At 36.5% G+C, this 17763-nt stretch overlaps 1 protein-coding gene across 1 annotated transcript in view; it reads left to right on the forward strand.

Moving 5' to 3' along the window:
- The first annotated feature begins 1686 nt into the window (after positions 1-1686).
- The window catches only part of slc35f4 (solute carrier family 35 member F4), a 43465-nt gene continuing 27388 nt past the window's right edge, over positions 1687-17763 (forward strand). The window contains exon 1 of the mRNA XM_049464172.1: positions 1687-2117. Coding sequence (XP_049320129.1) covers positions 1898-2117 — 220 coding nt within the window. The 5' untranslated portion in view covers positions 1687-1897. The remainder of the gene's footprint in view (positions 2118-17763) is intronic.

Genomic DNA, 17763 nt, shown 5'->3' on the forward strand with positions numbered 1-17763 from the left:
ATCTGAATGTTTCACTGTGTGCTGGACGGAGTTTCTTCAGTCTTTCTAAGAACAGAATAAAATGACTCTTCGACATTTCCCTCAAACAGACGGTTCACTTACTCGCCGTCGGCCTGCGTCTGTCAGCGTGTTAACAAGTAATTATCTGCGCTGGTTTCTGCTCTAGTTGTGGCAAATAAATAATAAACAGCGTGTTTCGTGTTCGTGAGCCACCAAAAACAGAGAGCGGCCCATATGGCCTGTCACTGGCCTGCGGAGAGGAAACGGCATGGAGAAACATCACGAGGAGGAGAATCATTCCATGACGAGCGAGACCTCCTCCTCCACCTCCTCCTCCTGCTTTAAAAATCACTTTGGCGCATCAGTGCAGACAGCACTGTTTCTTAACACGCCGGTTTTCAGACAAACCCCGCCTCCTCCCTAGGATTGCTAATGATATTCCATCTCCTACGCTTTGATTGGATAATAGAATCCCGCTCAATTTACATAGTACGACAATGTACGGGGTATGACAAAGACCTTCGAATAAATAATAAATAATAATTTAAAAAAATGTTTTAAAACTTAAAGAGAGACTTTAAAAAAATTGCACACGTTTTCATTAATGTTGCCAGGATTATTCTGAGCGACATATGTTTGTGTACTGATATTCTGCAAAAACACAGAAGAAAAGGAAAAGAATATGGATGAGAAATAAGTCCACACTCAGGTTTCTCCTCACCCTGTGTATTTTTTATTGTTTGGCTAACTTCTAATCACAAAACTTTTCACACTACCAGACTTAGCATTGGTAACAGGTCCAGATAATAAACCTGCTAGATAGTGGAATATTGGCTGCCTGCAATCCGAGGTTTTTGTTGCCTTTGGTGACTGAAAATCATGGTAAAATAATGCCACTTTCCCCCCCATTTAATTGATTTTTTTTTAAAGAAAATGTCAGTGTTTGGTGTAACTATTTGGTCAAACCCCAAAAGTTTTTTTTCTTTTTTATTCGGACAAATAATGTGAATATTTGATTTTTGATAATGAAGTTATACTGATGATGATGATGATGATGAATTTTATTTATGTATTTATTATGATGAAGATGCTTAATATTATTAATATTATTAATTTTTTCGTTATTATGATGAAGATTTATATAATTGTTTTTTATGATAAGGTTGAGGATGAAGATGATTCATATTTTTATACGTTTTTGTTATGATGATCATGATTATTATTTATGTTTTTGTGACAATGACAATGATTATTATTATAAATTTTGTTTAATATTTGTTATAATGATAACGATTCTTTAATATTGTTGTTGTTAATTGAAAGTTAGCATCTCTTCTCCTACGCTAGGACTGGCTAATATCCCACCTAATTTGCATAGCACATATTTGATACTGACTGGGGAAAAGAATAAGTGCTCATAACATTATAATTAGTATTATTAATAAGTATTGTTATTATTGTTGTTATTATCATTAGTAGTAGTATTATCACGTTCTAGTACTTCTCGTATTTTAGGACTGGTTAAAAGTAACGCTAACCGGCTGGTATTGGTTTATAAATGTTACTCACCAACAGTCCGCCTATAAAAGACGAGGAGGCGGTGCAGCGTTAACCAATCAGAGCGCAGGGAGCGCGGTTTATCTGAATACAGGTGGTAAACAAACGCACCGTCTGCTCTGGGTCCACTGCGCTCTGACTCTCTCTCTCGGCTACATTTGCGCCCCCTGGTGTTCGAGCGCGCGAGCAGCCAGCGCCAGCCAAGTTTCAGCAGCGCGACTCTCCAAACCGTGTGTATGGGAATGTGTGTGTCCTCCGCCGCGGGTGATGCTCTCGAGAGCGCGCTTCGCGGGGTCCTCGCGCGTTACCTCGTTGCTGGCCTGTAGCTCGTGTCGCTAGAATGGAGAACGAGGTGGTGGAGCAGCTTGGAGTCCGCCTGGAGCCGCTCAGGAGCTCCCAGCTCCCGGGCAAAGCGTCCCCTAAATCCCCCAGAGCGGAGAACCACCCGACCTACAGAGAAGCGCCCAAAGTGACGGCCAACGGGGTGCATGACATTGAGGACCGGATTTTACGAATGACGGGCTATTATGGCTACTACCCTGGATATTCCAGCCACAGAAGTAAGTGGTGGGGACGCGTGCGTGAGGGAGAGAGGGGGAGGCAGGTGGGGGAGATCAGAGAGTCAGATTTAAACACGGCTTTAGGTCGAGTTCATCCTCGCTTCTCGTTTTGTGGTGTCTGGGAGTGACAGATCACTGCTGTGTGACTTGTCTTTGCAGCACAGCTGTGTCCATGTGAGGGGAATGAAGAGGGGCTGGTGGTGCTGGTGCTGAAGCTGAGGAGAAAAGAGGAGTGCAGGGCATCTGTGTGTTTTGCAGGGCTTCTGTGTGTTTGACACTAATGTTTACATAAAACTGATGGTGGGCGGTGAAGAAGTGGGTTTCCCCTGAAAGCTAATGGGTTGAAAATTAACTTTCACATTTTAAATACACACTCACTGCTGTGTGTACTTGGATAAGCATGGGAAGTTTTTTGCTAAACTTAGGAATGATTGTAGATTAAAAGTGTGCAATGGAATGGAGACAAATGAGACATTAAGATTAATAGCACAGTTTGATTACTGTTTTTTACAGTGAGAGTAAGAGAGAGAGAGAGTCTCTAGTTAGGACACAGAGTTAAATCACCCTTTTAAATTGAACTCCACCAGTGTGAAATGAACTCCAACAGAGCGCCCACTATGTGCTGTTATGTGCTCTATAGGAGTTAATTTAATGCTGCTGGCTTTGCTCTGTTTCTCTTGTTAAAACACAAGTGGCTGCAGCAGACTCTCAGCTAACTGAATAGACCTTCTCTCCATTGTCCTAACAGCCGCTATTCTCTAAAGAGTTGACTAAGCAGTTACAAAGACACCAACATGTATCTGCCTGATATGCAAAAGCAAATCACGTACAGTTTTAGGTTATTTTCTGTACACACCAGCTTTTAGATCACATGAACTATTACTAATTCTATTGTTGCAATTCAGTTGTGCCTGTGATATATATTCAAGCACACTGAAATAACTGCCCTGCATTTTTCTAACCAGCATATTTTACTTTGTTTGGGACACTGTATTTGCTTGAATACCTTAATCCAGCACCCACATTAACTCTACAGATATAGCTACTACAGCCCACACATTGCAGCCTTCCAATATACCAGTATCACAAGGGGCAGAATTGCAATAATGATTAATTAACAAGCGATGTATCATGCAGTTCTAGTAGTCTGCCCTGCTCAACAACTCAAACTCAAAACTCAAACAGCTCATTGCAATCTACAGCTGTTGGTTTTCAACGAGCAGGCAATGGTCTCATGGTTTGTATGGATGAGGTTGAGTTCAGCTAATCAGATGAACTGGTTCCCTGTGTGGAAAGCGAAGTGGCAAAGCCATGGGAGAAAAGAGAGCAGCTTCTCTGTCTCTGGTGTGCCATTATTGCACTGGCACAGGATGTGCCTGCATGAATCATGTGTAATGAAGATTGTAGTGTATGTGTGTGTGTGTGTGTGTGATATTTATTAACATCCCGTAGGATGGAGGCCTAAAAGAGTAAGACTGCTGCCTGTTCTCTCGCCCCACAAGCCGCATTACATAAGCATGCCACGCATGAGGTGCAGCACCACGCATCACAATTAAAACCCCAGACTGGGAAACTGGAAAGGAGGACCAGCGGGATGAGAATGTCCTTGTACAAGGGAAGTGTTTTGACCTCTGCATGAAAAACAGAACTCCTACAGCTGTATAAAAAGGATTTCTCTCTTATTATTATTATTTTTAAATTTAGATTAATACATTAGATTAATACATTTAGTTTTTATGGGTTGATGGACATAGTCTCAGCAATTCTGTTCTTAAGCTGTGCACTATTAACACGGAATGTCCACCTACACATTTAGGTACACTATGAGGTGTAAAATCACACAGCATAGTCCATTTGTTGCTGCATATTTTAATATACATTCTTTTACTGGTCCGATTTGACCATAGCAGTTCGACCAGCTACAACATCCAGCCAAGAGCAGCTTTGTGGTCAGAAACTAGAGGCTGATATAAACTGTGTATCAGCAGATAATGTCTCTAAGTAGAGTTGGCTTGTTGGTATTGATGGTGTTGATCGAGATCAAGTTGGTATCGGCGAACAATACTAAATCATTTGTTTTTTTTTCTAACAAAAACTAGAACTAACTTTCAATTATTAAAATGGTTATGGTAAAACTATCTTTTGTGAACACCTTTAATATTGCCAAATGTGATTTTACAAGCCCATTTACAATTCTGTGTGGTTTCACAATGAAACATGCTGATTTTCCTTAAATGATTTAAGGAGATCTGCTCTGATTGGCTGGATGGTACAGTCAGACGCTATAGTGGCACTAAAATCACACAAAAAATCACATAGAAAGGCATACATACCCAAAGTAAACATTATACAGAAAAGCATTGTTTTTAACGTGGTGCTGTGTCTTTTTTACTGTACAGTGCATTACTTTGATGTCCAAATTGTCTGTACACTATGACAATCCCCATTTAGTGTACAAACAATGTACAGTACCATTTATCCATAATTCATTGTGTGATGAATGTCATGAATGTGACTCATATAACAAGGTGTGAAAATAGGGAGTTGGAAATAGTAAATCAGGCACAATTTTGCACACAGATATTGGCATGTTTCTTTTTCGTTCACAGTCTTTTAATTATCCTTAAATCTTCCTGTCTGGATAGTGCCAATATCATTCTCAGCAGTATTTGGTTTGCTAGCTGTAGAGATGTTAAGGCTAGTTGGCTAGAGTTGGTTTTTAGTATAGCACAGATGTATAGCTGTATAGCTGACTCGCTTCAGAGGCTTTTGAGCTCCACTTCTGTGGACAATGGCATAAGCAAAGCTATGGTCAAGAGGTATTCTGATAACACACAGGGTCTGGTGTCTCAGAAACTATGAAACTAAACTGTGGCAGTTGTGATTGACCTTGTGGCACATTTATTTGTTAAATTGCTTTCATTAGTGGATGTATGTACCTGTAAATCACTTTGCTTTACAGTGTTCTTTTCTGTTTATGTAGGATGTTCTTATTAATGGGAAACAGTGCTTGGGCTATGTCATTCTCCTTGTTAATCTGAAATGGCTTTAACAGGAGTTTTTAAGCCTTTCCACGTGTCGCTTAGGAACATACCATGTAGAACCCTCCATCATTAGACCATCCTCCCCTAAGTGCTGCAGAATCTGAGCAGATAAAGATGTACAACAACACTGTGGTGGAAATAATCAGCTGAAATCAGCTCAGAAAAAGAGTTGGAGAGAGATCTTGTTCCTCGTAACCTGATTACAAAGATATACGCAGGTGTAATCTAAACATTTTTTCCTGAGTGCTCTGAGGGTAGAATGGGCCGCATCACAGCACTCATATCTCTCCATCTCTCCCTACACGTCCTCTCCTAGTGTGCTATTTTTACCCACAAGCCTAATGGGACGCTACACTTTTACTTAACCGGAGAGGCACTGTTAGCTGTGGACTCACTTGGGAATAAATACAGACACTTTCGAGCAAGCTGCTGACTTAAATAATCGACCCAAAATCTAACAAGCTTATACATCAAATTCTTGGATTTAGGCCGTGTTTTAGTGCTTAGACATATGATAATGATAATTAGATACACCAGAGGGGAAAACAGAGAGAGGTGATTTCTGCAGACTAACTCATGCACAGGATGGAGCTGCTGTATTGTGATTTTAGTTTCTTCAAATATTGATTTAAATTCCCGCTCTAAAAAATCGCCCCCAATTTGACTTGCTAAAGATGCTGTTTCATTACACCATGTGGTGAAAAATATTGCCACATATGCCGCAAATTATCATAGAGAACTGTCTTGCAATATAACGAATATTGCTGAATCACAGTATCATTATTGTGGGCAGTGCACTGTGATAATGTCGTATCATGATATGCCCTGTGATTCCCACCCCCTAGTGTTAATAATTTAAAGCATTTATTTTGGAAAAAATTAAGAGACCACTTCAGTTTCTGAATCAGTTTCTCTGATTTTGCTATTTATAGGTATATGTTTGAGTAAAACGAACATTGTTGTTTAATTCTATAAACTACGGACAACATTCCCCCTAAATTCCAAATAAAAATATTGTCATTTAAAGCATTTATTTGCAGAAAATGAGAAATGGCTAAAATAACAAAAAAAATGCAGAGCTTTCAGACCTCAAATAATGCAAAGAAAACAAGTTTATATTCATAATGTTTTAATAGTTTAGAAATCAATATTTGGTGGAATAACACTGGTTTTTAATCACAGTTTTCATGAATCTTGACATGTTCTCCTCCACCAGTCTTACACACTGCTTTTGGATAACTTTATGCAACTCCTGGTGCAAAAGTTCAAGCAGTTTCAGCTTGGTTTTATGGCTTGTGATCATCCGTCTTCCTCTTGATTATATTCCAGAGGTTTTCAGTTTGGTAAAATAAAAGAAACTCAATATTATAAGTGGTCTCTTATTTATTTCCAGAGCTATTAATTGACTGATAGGCGTGTTTGTAGATCTTTTTGATAGTGATGCACCTTTAATGGCCTCATATAATTACTTGTAGTCAACACTTTGCTCTAGTATTAAAAGGTTAATCACTGCTGGGGTTTGGCTCTGATATCTTGTGTGCCATATGTGCAGTGGGCCATGTTTACATCATGATGTGTTCAAATTGTGCCGTAATTCAAAATTACTAGACAAGTTGCGCCAAATCTATGTGTATAATGCTTTTTGTAGTTTGTGAGCAGCGGTGGCTCAGTGGATAAGGCACAGCGCTATTGATGACTACACTGTAAAAAAAAACACCGTAAAATTTACGGTAAAATACTGGCAGCTGTGGTTGCCAGAATTTTACCGTAAAATAAACAGTTGCCAAGAATTATACTGTAATATCTTTTACATGGCAACCGTTTATTTTACGGTAAAATTCTGGCAACCACAGCTGCCAGTATTTCACCGTAAAATAAACAGTTGTAAATGTATAAGATATTACAGTTTAATTCTTTTCAACAGTAAATTTCACATTCATAAACCGTTTTGTTTACAGTATATTCTTGTAAAATAAAAAGTATATTACATTGTAAAAAGCCTACTGTAAAAAAAAATCTTGTCAAATTTACGGTGAAAAACTATCCATTCCACAGCATTTATTGTCCTATTTTATGGTCAATTTTTGTTAAAACACTTGGTATGTGGTCGTGCAATAATTTTGATTCTCGCTGTAAACATGTGTTGTTAACAACATACAGTTTTAAACAGCATGATCTTTATCAAAATCATTTCATTAACTGGACTACTGCTCACTTACAGCACAGAGATGTGCTCGGAGAGTAAAATCACTTATATACTCATAGTGTAAAACCCAGGCAGGTGGATAAAACCGCTATGAAACTACATCATGGTGACTTCTCTAAACTAAACATCTAATTAACATAACCACGCCCCATAGACAGCTGCGTTCCATCCCATTCAGACCCTGCGGATATCAATAAAATCCAGGAGCAAACAAACTCATTATATACAATGCCCTAATAATATCCTTCTCCTTCAATGTAATATACTTTTTTTCACAAGAATATACTGTAAACAAAACGGTTTATGAATATGAAATTTACTGTTGACAAGAATTAAACTGTAATATCTCATACATTTACAACTGTTTATTTTACGGTGAAATACTGGCAGCTGTGGTTGCCAGAATTTTACCGTAAAATAAACGGTTGCCATGTAGAAGATATTACAGTACAATTCTTGGCAACCGTTTATTTTACGGTGAAATTCTGGCAACCACAGCTGCCAGTATTTTACCGTAAATTTTACATTTTTTTCTCAGTGATTATACAGTAATATGCTGTTTTTAATATTACAATCTATTACCATTGCCATGTCAGTTTTTTAATTTATGGTAATTCAATGTTTATTCTACAACAATAAGCTAGTTCTTGCTTTACGGTTTATTTCTGTTGCCATTTCACAGTTTTTCACTGTAATTTTCACGGACATTTTTTACAGTATTCAATGGTGAAAAGAATATTATTCATGACAAATAAATGTAGAAATTACAGTTTTTGCCGCTATCCAAATAATATGGACATTTATTAATGGCTTGTGTATTTAACAGTAAAAGAAAATATTAATCACAAAAAATGAATGTAGAAATTACGGTTTTGGCTGTTATCTAAATAATACGGAAATGTAATAATGGCTTGTATATTTAACAAAGAAAAAATGTATTATTCACAAAAAAATAATGTAGAAATTACGGTTTTACCAGTTATCCAAAAATACGGAAAATTTCTGTTATAAACACAGTGCAAGAGAATTTTACGTTGAAATAATGTATTTTTTACAGAGAAAATGTGTAAAAATTAGTGTATTGGATGATATATGAATTTACGGTATTTTGTTGTTACCGAAACAGTATTTAGCCTTTTTTGCGTTTACAGTCTTTTACTGTCATGGTTTGACAGTTTTTCACCGTAAATTCTATGGACATTTTTTACAGTGTAGGTTGTGGGTTTGTTATCTGGGTTCAGCAAGGTTCAGTTCACTATTGGGCCCTTCAGCAAGGCCCTTAACCCTCACGGTTTCCCAGGTGCCACAGCAATGGCCTCCCACTACTCCGGGCATGTGGGCTCAGTATATGTCACTGTATGTGTGTGTGTGTTCACTGTATGGATGGGTTAAAGGCAGAAGCCTAAGCAGCTTTGAAGAATTCTGGAAATTAAACAGTAATAAATAAAAAAAATAAAAAAATAAAAATAAAAAATGGGATCACAAGTGAGCAAGGATGAACCAATATACAAGTCACAAAGGGTACCCATCCTCCTCTTTTACAAAATATAAATTACAAATAAATGGTATGAAGATAGTTTAGCACTGTATATGTCTATTGTTGTGTGCAGATGCACTAAATGATAAATATACGCAGTAGTTCTAATAGTAATAATAATAAATCTCCCATTTCTTAATTTAATCTTTTTTTTGTACTTTGCAATTTGAATGCATTTGAATGCAATACAGACTTACATGCCAAAAGTGATGTGATACCAGTGTGTAAATTAATTGTGATACAGAAAATTAAAAGTGTTACCTCTGGGGACAATTTGGGAGCGTGCCACATAAGTTGTGAGGTGTTACTGGATGATTGAGGCTGAACGCTGGCCAATGTGCTCATGGCAAGGCAATGTAAAGCCTGATAGTGGGTGCCAGGTGAATGGGACTTTTCACATTCCTCAATCCACAGTGTCACATGTGTACCAGAACTGCATTGATATATACAGTGCAGTGAGTGGTAATGATCATGGTTGGCAGTGTCTGGCTATAAACTGTCTGGCTATAAACTGTCCAGGCAACCCCCCCCCCCCCCCCCGCACATATATATATATGTATATAAAACAGTGTTTTTAGCTTCTATAAGACATGGCAAAAAGTCATGGGACACAATATTTGTTCTTACTCCATGATTTTTTAAATGTACCTGTATATTTGTAAAAGAAAAAAGCCTAAAAAACCTTCAGTTGATGTCAAATTTAACATTTTCTTTAAAAAAAAAAAGCAATAGTAGTTCTTCTATAGCATCACTCCACATCCACAGACATCCACTGGAAGCACAGTTCTATTTTAAGAGTGCTGAAACACTGACCTAAAATATACACATTTCCATACTGCCCCCATCTGGTCATGTACTATAAATGCCAGCACTCAGTGGAGTTGTGAAGGATGACCACAAACCTACTTACACTGATTACTATCCCAGTTACACACTGGCAGAACAGCACGGCCTCATCCAGGCACACAGCCATTTAGTCATTGAGCCTGTCTGGCCCACTGATGGGCTTCCTGTAATAAATAGAAGAGGGATATGATGAATGAATCTCCAGGAATAGGTCTAAGCTTTTAATGTTTGTAAAAAAAGTACTGTAGTTTATTTGTTTCTTTTTTGTTGTTGAACGACTCTGTTACAGACATATATGCCACTGGTGTTATTTGACACTTTGTAGTGCATTGTATATTAGTATTTTAGCACTTAAATTGGTAGCTTGGGTCACAGTTCATCAGACAATGGGCATCTCAGGGAGTCCATAATAGTCCATAATTTTATAAAACAAACAAATTTCTTAGTTGAGCTTATTAGCAAGCACATAATGTTTAGATCTCACTGGTGTTATATGCTTTAATTGTTAGATAATTAAAATGTTGTCAGAATTATGCCACATATTAAAACTACTGATTTTGAGTAGCTGCACAGGTTTTACAAAATCTTAAATACTAATTTTTCCCCCAGATTGTCAATGGTGTTACAGTCATAATTAATCAGAACACTTGAAAAACTATTACAATGTGATCATTTTCTAAAAAAAACAATCAGATCAGTGTTTTTTTTTTATTTTAAAATAGTTGAAAACATATCACACACTGTTTTATTTGATTTTAATCACTAAATCCTAATTAATTTATTTAATTTATTGAATGTGTAATTGACCATTTCTTTATTAAAGTTTTTATTTACATTTACTTTTATTATTATTATTATTATTATTATTATTATTATTATTATTATTATTTTATATTGCGTTGTTTTATTTTTATTATTTGATAGTAACTAGGATGGTAATAGTAATCGATTTGTACTTTTTTGGGCTGTAATGCAGTGTCTTGCCCACTAGATGGCAGCCTCTTCATTTTTGGTATGTTTTTCGTAAAGCCATATTCAAAATGATGCATTCTGATTCTGTACATTTCTGTACCTGTAACCCTCCCCCCAGTTTAATAATAAAGAGGTCAAAGGTCAAACTGGGCATGGCTGATGAGACTGTGTAATAAGATGCCACAAAATATCTATACAAATAACTCATCACCTGCACACCTGACGGTATTTTCTGAGGTCTTAGTTGAGTAAGTGGATGTAAAGTGTTTTGAACACGTTTTAGTGTGTGGGTGTTCTCTCTATACTTCTCTCTCTCTCTTTCTCTCTCTCTCTTTCTCTGTCTCTCCGCTCTCTCACCTCTCCGAGAGTGCTGCTTAATAGAGACATATAAAAGGCAGGGCACACCGGGTAGACAATAGTGGAGGAACATGCCACTGATCTAAATGACAAAGCCGGTGAATGGGCCGATTGCAGCAGAGCATCATGGAAGAATGCCAGGGCCTGGCCGTTGCTATGGAGGGGGGGGCGTGGGGTACAGGTTCAGAATTATAGCTCATGATGTGACAGCAGGTCTCTGTAGGCAGTGTGTGTAAGAGAGAGAGAGAGAGAGAGAGAGAGAGAGAGAGAGTGTGTCTTTTTCTAGTAAGGTTGTATAATATGTTGTTTATTAGTTGTTATTGTGATGTCAGCTTTTACAATACTGTGTGATCTTTGATGAGAGGTTAACTATTCATAATTTTTTTTATATAATATGCTATGAGTATTCTGACCAATACCAGATGTTGTTGGGGCGTTTTGATGAATCAAAGCATTCACACTTACACACATGGCAGTTTCACATCATATCAGGAGTTACCTAGTGTGTTCATATTATACTGGAAGGTATGCTGCAATAATAATAAGTTAGGGCCAGTCATGATTCAGAGTACCAGTCTGTGTAAAATCCTGGTCATTTATAGGACTTGTGATTAGAGGTGTGCCATATCGTATCGTACACGATAATATCGCCAACATTTTGAATATCGTAAATGATATTTTACCCTGAAATATCGTGCCATATCACCCACCCATATTTATCAGGGTGCTACTTTTTTGCTGTTTTTAGCAAAAGAAAAATTCACACTGTTCTCATTTCCAATTATATATCTACTCGAGACAGATTATGTCTGTCTAGTATCATTTATTTTACTTTAATCCTGGATATATGGAGATATTTGGAGTCCATTATTAATATCTTTTATATTAATTATAAAACTTTTCATTTTGTTGCAGTAGTGTATTCTTAATTATTTTTTTTTTATTCAGTGTTTTGTCATATCGCCAAGAGTATTGTTATCGCCAAAATACCATGAAATATCATGATATTATTTTAGGGCCATATCGCCCACCCCTACTTGTGATTTCTGTAGGCCAAGTGTGGACCTAATATATATACTTCAACCATTTGATTTGCAGACTACAGTTAACAACTGAATCTGCAGTGCCCTCCATAATGTTTGTCACAGCCTCTGCTAAAAAAATCTAATCAAAATTTATACCATACAGATAATATTTGAGCACTGACTATCCCTCTGCTAAAAAAAAACAAATCAAAATCTATACCATACAGATACTTTTTGAGCATTGACTATTAAAAAAGGACAATCCAGATGAAACCTGAACAGGTGCAACCCAACTTGAAGCTTCCCTTTCGGAGATTTACTGGCTCTTACTTTTCAGCATGTTACATTTACAGTACAACCGTACCATGTATTAAAATCTGGTTATTCTAAGGCTAAGTCTTTGTATCTATTATGGACTTAAACTCAAAAGTATCTAAAGTTGGACTGGATAGACTCTGTTTTGATGGTTTTCTTCATCTTGTCTCACAGAATAATTAATCTATGCTAGGGTTGTTCATATCACAAAGTTGTATTATTCTACATCCTTTCAGTTACTTCAATTAGATACTGTACACTAAAAGCACCCTTTCCACCACTAAAGTGATGATTAGATCCATGTTGAAATAATGTATGTTATATGAAAATATAGTTTGACCTTTATTGTGTGGAATCATGACATTTATGGCAACAACAAAAATTGCCACTCTTCCTCCAACATGGTTACTTAATCATTACAATGTGAGTCTCTGGTTGCGGGCAGTTTCTTGATGCAGTGTGTGTGTGTATGTGTGTGTGTGTGTGTGTGTGTGTGTACACTCTTCAGCAACCTCTTACTGAAATGTCACATACATTTCCACCCTTTTATCTCTTTGGGAACGGATGGATAGATATTATTTGTCCCAGCTGAGTTAGAAAAGAGCACTGAGAGAAAGTGTGTGAGTCCCGGGTGAGCTGTTAGGCACAGTTAATAACTAACCTGTGATGGATATTAAGCCATTAGCAGGCTCACATATTTTACACTGCCCTCAACCTCGAATGTGTATATGCGTACACACAATACATTAAAATGTATTTAAATTTGTTAGGTTTTATGATAAAAGGGCCACAAAGAAGTGACTGTAACCTCATGCCCTTACATACATACATACACATAATAGAGGTGTTATTGTTATTGTGTAAAACTGTCACAATATCGTGTCACAGTATCATCAAAATATCTGGAACACTTAACATCTGCATCTCCTTAATGTTATATCCTTCTGCTCCACAGCTAAAATGACAAATCCTATTAAAATATATATTAAATATAATTAAAGAACACATTTTAGATTTTAATTCAGGGGTGCATACAGTTCAATTTCACCATGTTGAAATTACACGTCGCTTTTTAGATAATTCCCCTCATTTCATTGCATCAGGATGTTTAGATATATGCATAAGATACCCAGTTTTTTTCCAAAAGTTTTAAAAAATCTGTAGTTGCCATGACTCAACATACAATGCTGAAAAACAAGAATAAAACTATTAAACCTGTCATACAAATCTTAAGATTACCAGAGTCAACTGTGTGTAATATCGTAAGAAGAAAAAAATGCACTGGTGAGCTTATTAATCACAAATGGCTGGTAGGCCAAGGATGCACCCCACTGCTGATGTCAGAAGAATGCCCTAATTTTTGGTTTAATGGATCAAAAACAGCCTTCAGGAGGTGGATGTGTATAGTAAGAGACCACTATCCACAGATAACTTGAACAGAAATATAACAGAAACTACACTGCAAGATAGAAACCACTTAGTAGTCACAAAAACAAAATTACCTATTTACAGTTAGCAAAAAAAAAAGTACTTCTAAAAAATATGATGTCAAGAAGTAAAAGTGTTGAGACTGCCTATGCTACCACCTCATTCCAAAGCATACCATCCTATCTGAAAAACATGGTGGTGGGGTCATCATGACATTGGTCCAAATCCCAATCCCTATCCCAATCACCGTTAACTAACCCTACTGTATAAAATAGTATTAAATGGAATATTAGAAGTTTTATTTTTGCCATATGGCCAAGAGTAACACACACTGTTAACACACAGCACTGTATGTATTTAATCTCTTATTCTTACCTATAAACCTACAGGGTTATTGTGTCATACTGTCACTGAGAAAATGCAATAAAAATATTTTGGGAGGTTGCTGTAACTCCTCAGGGAACATTACGTTAAGTTGTGGATCTATCAAGGAATTAAAGCAGTTTATATTTAGGCCTTCATCTTGCTTTTTCCTGCCACAGCGGTGCAGAGATATTATCTTTTGTCAAATAAGTACTGTGGGCATATCCTGCTAATGAGGCTTTCCGTGAACGGTTGTATTCACTGAGATATTAAAGTCATAAAATAGTGGCATAAAAGGCATTATTATGGATTATGAGGTTTGTCAGAGAAAACTTTGGTGTTCTTTGTGCGTGTGTGTGTGTGTGTGTGTGTAAGGGCAAGTGGATTAAGTAAGTCACTGTGACAGGGGTAGGTAGGGTTGTAACAGTGCAGAAAATGATGCAGAAAATGAGACACAGTACATACTGTGAAGAATTAGAATAATACGCACACTTAAAAGTTTAAGTTTAAAACTGACATTTTATGCATTATATGTTATTTTAGTATGTATTATTTTTATATAGCAATATATATATATATATATATATATATATATGACCCAATTTTTTTCTCCTATGCAGCATATTTGTAATAAAATATGTTATGTAGTCTTACCATTAGTTAATATTACTTTTACTATTAAATTACAGACCCTTGAGAATTTATACAGTATTGTGCAAATGTTTTAGGCATTTGTGGGAATTTCAGTAAAGAAAAAGCATCTTATCTGTGCAGTAAGTGTTTATTAGCTCAGAAAACAATAGCATTACAATAAATACAAACAGCAATTTTACAAAAAGCAGAGCTTTAACATCACTGTGTTCCTTAAAACATATCCTAATCTCTCCTCATTTGAGTTTAATAGAGTTATTTCTAGTTCTCATTATGTCAACAACTGGTTTGGTAAATTTTGGTAAATCAGCTGCTGAGCTGCTGATGGAACTGAACATAATATACACATGCTGGCGGAGAAATCTGGAATCTCTACACTTTGTTCTTCAGCTTGGTTCACAGGATATAACATACGTAGTTAAAAATGAGATTCCTTGTTATGTTTTACTGTATGTATGTTTATTTGCATCCGTTCAAATCATATGTGGTGCTTTTTTCAGGTAAAAACACTCATATTGCTGAGATAAATGAATTAGTGTAATTTGCATACTGTATAACATAAATCTTGGACATTAAGTGCCAGACTGCCAGATTCACATTTAGTTGAGAAACTAAAAAAGCCAAAATGGAGATCCAGTGTATGTGGTTAAGAAGGAAGAAATACAATGATGTGATTGAAGTTTAGAACTTTATTTGAGCCACTTTAGGTTCTGGTTTATTTGTGGGTATTCCTGCTTCAGTTTAATGCTCCAATGCTGCTCATTTATGAATATCCCATTACTTTGTGGTAAAAAATATGTTTGATTGTTTTTATGGTAGGTTTTTGGTCAATATTTCACCTGTACTGTAAAACGCCATCTTATCAGTTTTACAGAATTTGTCTGAACCTGAGTAAAGCTCTATACACATCAGAATATTTTCTATCACTTCTCTCAGCAATCCCATCATCAGTAAACACCAGTAACATGGTTCAGGTTGCAGCCATACACACCCATGCCATAACAGTCCCTCCACCATGATTGACAGATGTAATGCTTCATATCATGAACCCTTACTTATGTTCTCCATACTTCATTTTAGCCAGTTAATTTTGGTTTTGTCTGTCTAAAACACCTTTTTTGGACATGTTTTCATTATCAAACGATTAAAAAGATAATTTGCAGATTCACGGTTGCCCTCCACTGATCTGGGGTTGTGTTGTCATTCGGGCTTATCCACACATCACATGGATTTATCTACTCCTGTTTTGTTTCCAGCTTAGCTGTGTACTTTTCTTTGACATCCTAAGTCTTTCCTTTAAACCACCAAGGTTCTTTTTGTACCCCTCTGAACTTGCCTGCTCCCTGCCCTGAAGGCTTTCGACTTTCTTCTGCTGGCAATTTTGACACCGTTTTGCCAAGCTCTGTTCTCATTAGTCGGTTGAGAAATAGTTGTGCAATGAATACAGTCCTTTTCCTTTTTTCTAATTTTGCTCAAAATATTGTGCAAGTTCTAAATTGTGAACATAATATAATAAACCCGAAAAAGGGCTGGATAATATGAACAAAATGTATATTGCAGTACATTTCTTAATGTCGGTTGATATGATATAATTCCTATACTGATATGAGCAGTTTTGCTTGAATGCACTGAACTGATGTCAGTAATGAACATCAATGATTGACAGGTCCTGTAAATAGAATATCTCTTAGAATAGAATAAAATAGAACAGAATAGAATAGAATAGAATATCTCTTAGAACCCTAGACTAATTTTGCAGGATATTTTGATAGTTTTAAATGTTTATTTTTTTGGAAATCCCAGTCTTCTCGAATATGTCTAAATTTGAGATTAAAAAAAACATACAAAATTTTGGTTACAACAAAAGCAAAAACCTGAAACTAAACAAAAATAATGTCTGTATTATTTGAAATTACTTTCAGTTATTTTTTGTTGTATGTATACTATTTTTTATGAAAACCCTTTTGTGAAGTTACTGTGATGCTAACAGTCAGCCTCAGCAGGCTTGGAACAGTTAGCCATAATGCTAACAGTTAAATGGGTTAGCTGTTTTTTTGAACTGGATTACTTGCTGATAGTTGATGACAGGTAAACAACGTTTGATATGTATATTCTGTGTATATGTTACTCAGCTGAGAACAGTGGCATGTTCTGCTGGCTCAGTGGGACAAGCTCTGGGTGAAATATTGAAAATGTGTTATAAAAACCTTTGCTATCACAATATATATTGATATTGAATTATTGTATTATTGTCCAGACCTAATTTGTATGCTGCCTGTCTATTCAAACACCAACATGTCTGTCATGCTTGTGTTGTTTAATTATTGTGGCTAAGGTTCATGCTGACCCATATCAGAGAAAAGGACCTGCTTATGTCTTATTCCAGTGTTTCAGTGAGAGGCTGTGGGAGGAAATGAATATTCATAGAAGAAAATGTGCTTATGATTGAGCATATGTCAGTCATATCACACTTCACGACTGGACAGTCTGAAGGGAGACAGTAAGAGCATCTGTATTAGTGGAGGAGGAGGAGTGTGTGGGTGTCTGGAGAATCAAGTGTGTGGCTGGCTGAAAGGCCGTAAGTGAGGCCTATTAAAGCCTTGACCATTAAAAGACCGCAGACAGAAAGGTGTGTAACAGGACTCCCCTGACCAAGTTGATCAGATTTGAATTTAATCAGTGTTTACCCCAGCATATAACCTGGGATTTCCAGACAGGCTACTGGCCTTCATTTCATAAAAACACATAGACTTCAGAATACTTTACTGTAATTGTAAATCAAATGAGCCAAGTCCATTCAGGTTTTGATGGATGTTTGATAGTTATGTCCTTCTTAAAATGATACGTATCATACGTAACAAAAACTAACAGGCTGGTTGCAAAACCACAAAACTGTTACATA

Source organism: Astyanax mexicanus, chromosome 14, assembly GCF_023375975.1.
Source record: "Astyanax mexicanus isolate ESR-SI-001 chromosome 14, AstMex3_surface, whole genome shotgun sequence".
NCBI lineage: Eukaryota > Metazoa > Chordata > Actinopteri > Characiformes > Acestrorhamphidae > Astyanax > Astyanax mexicanus.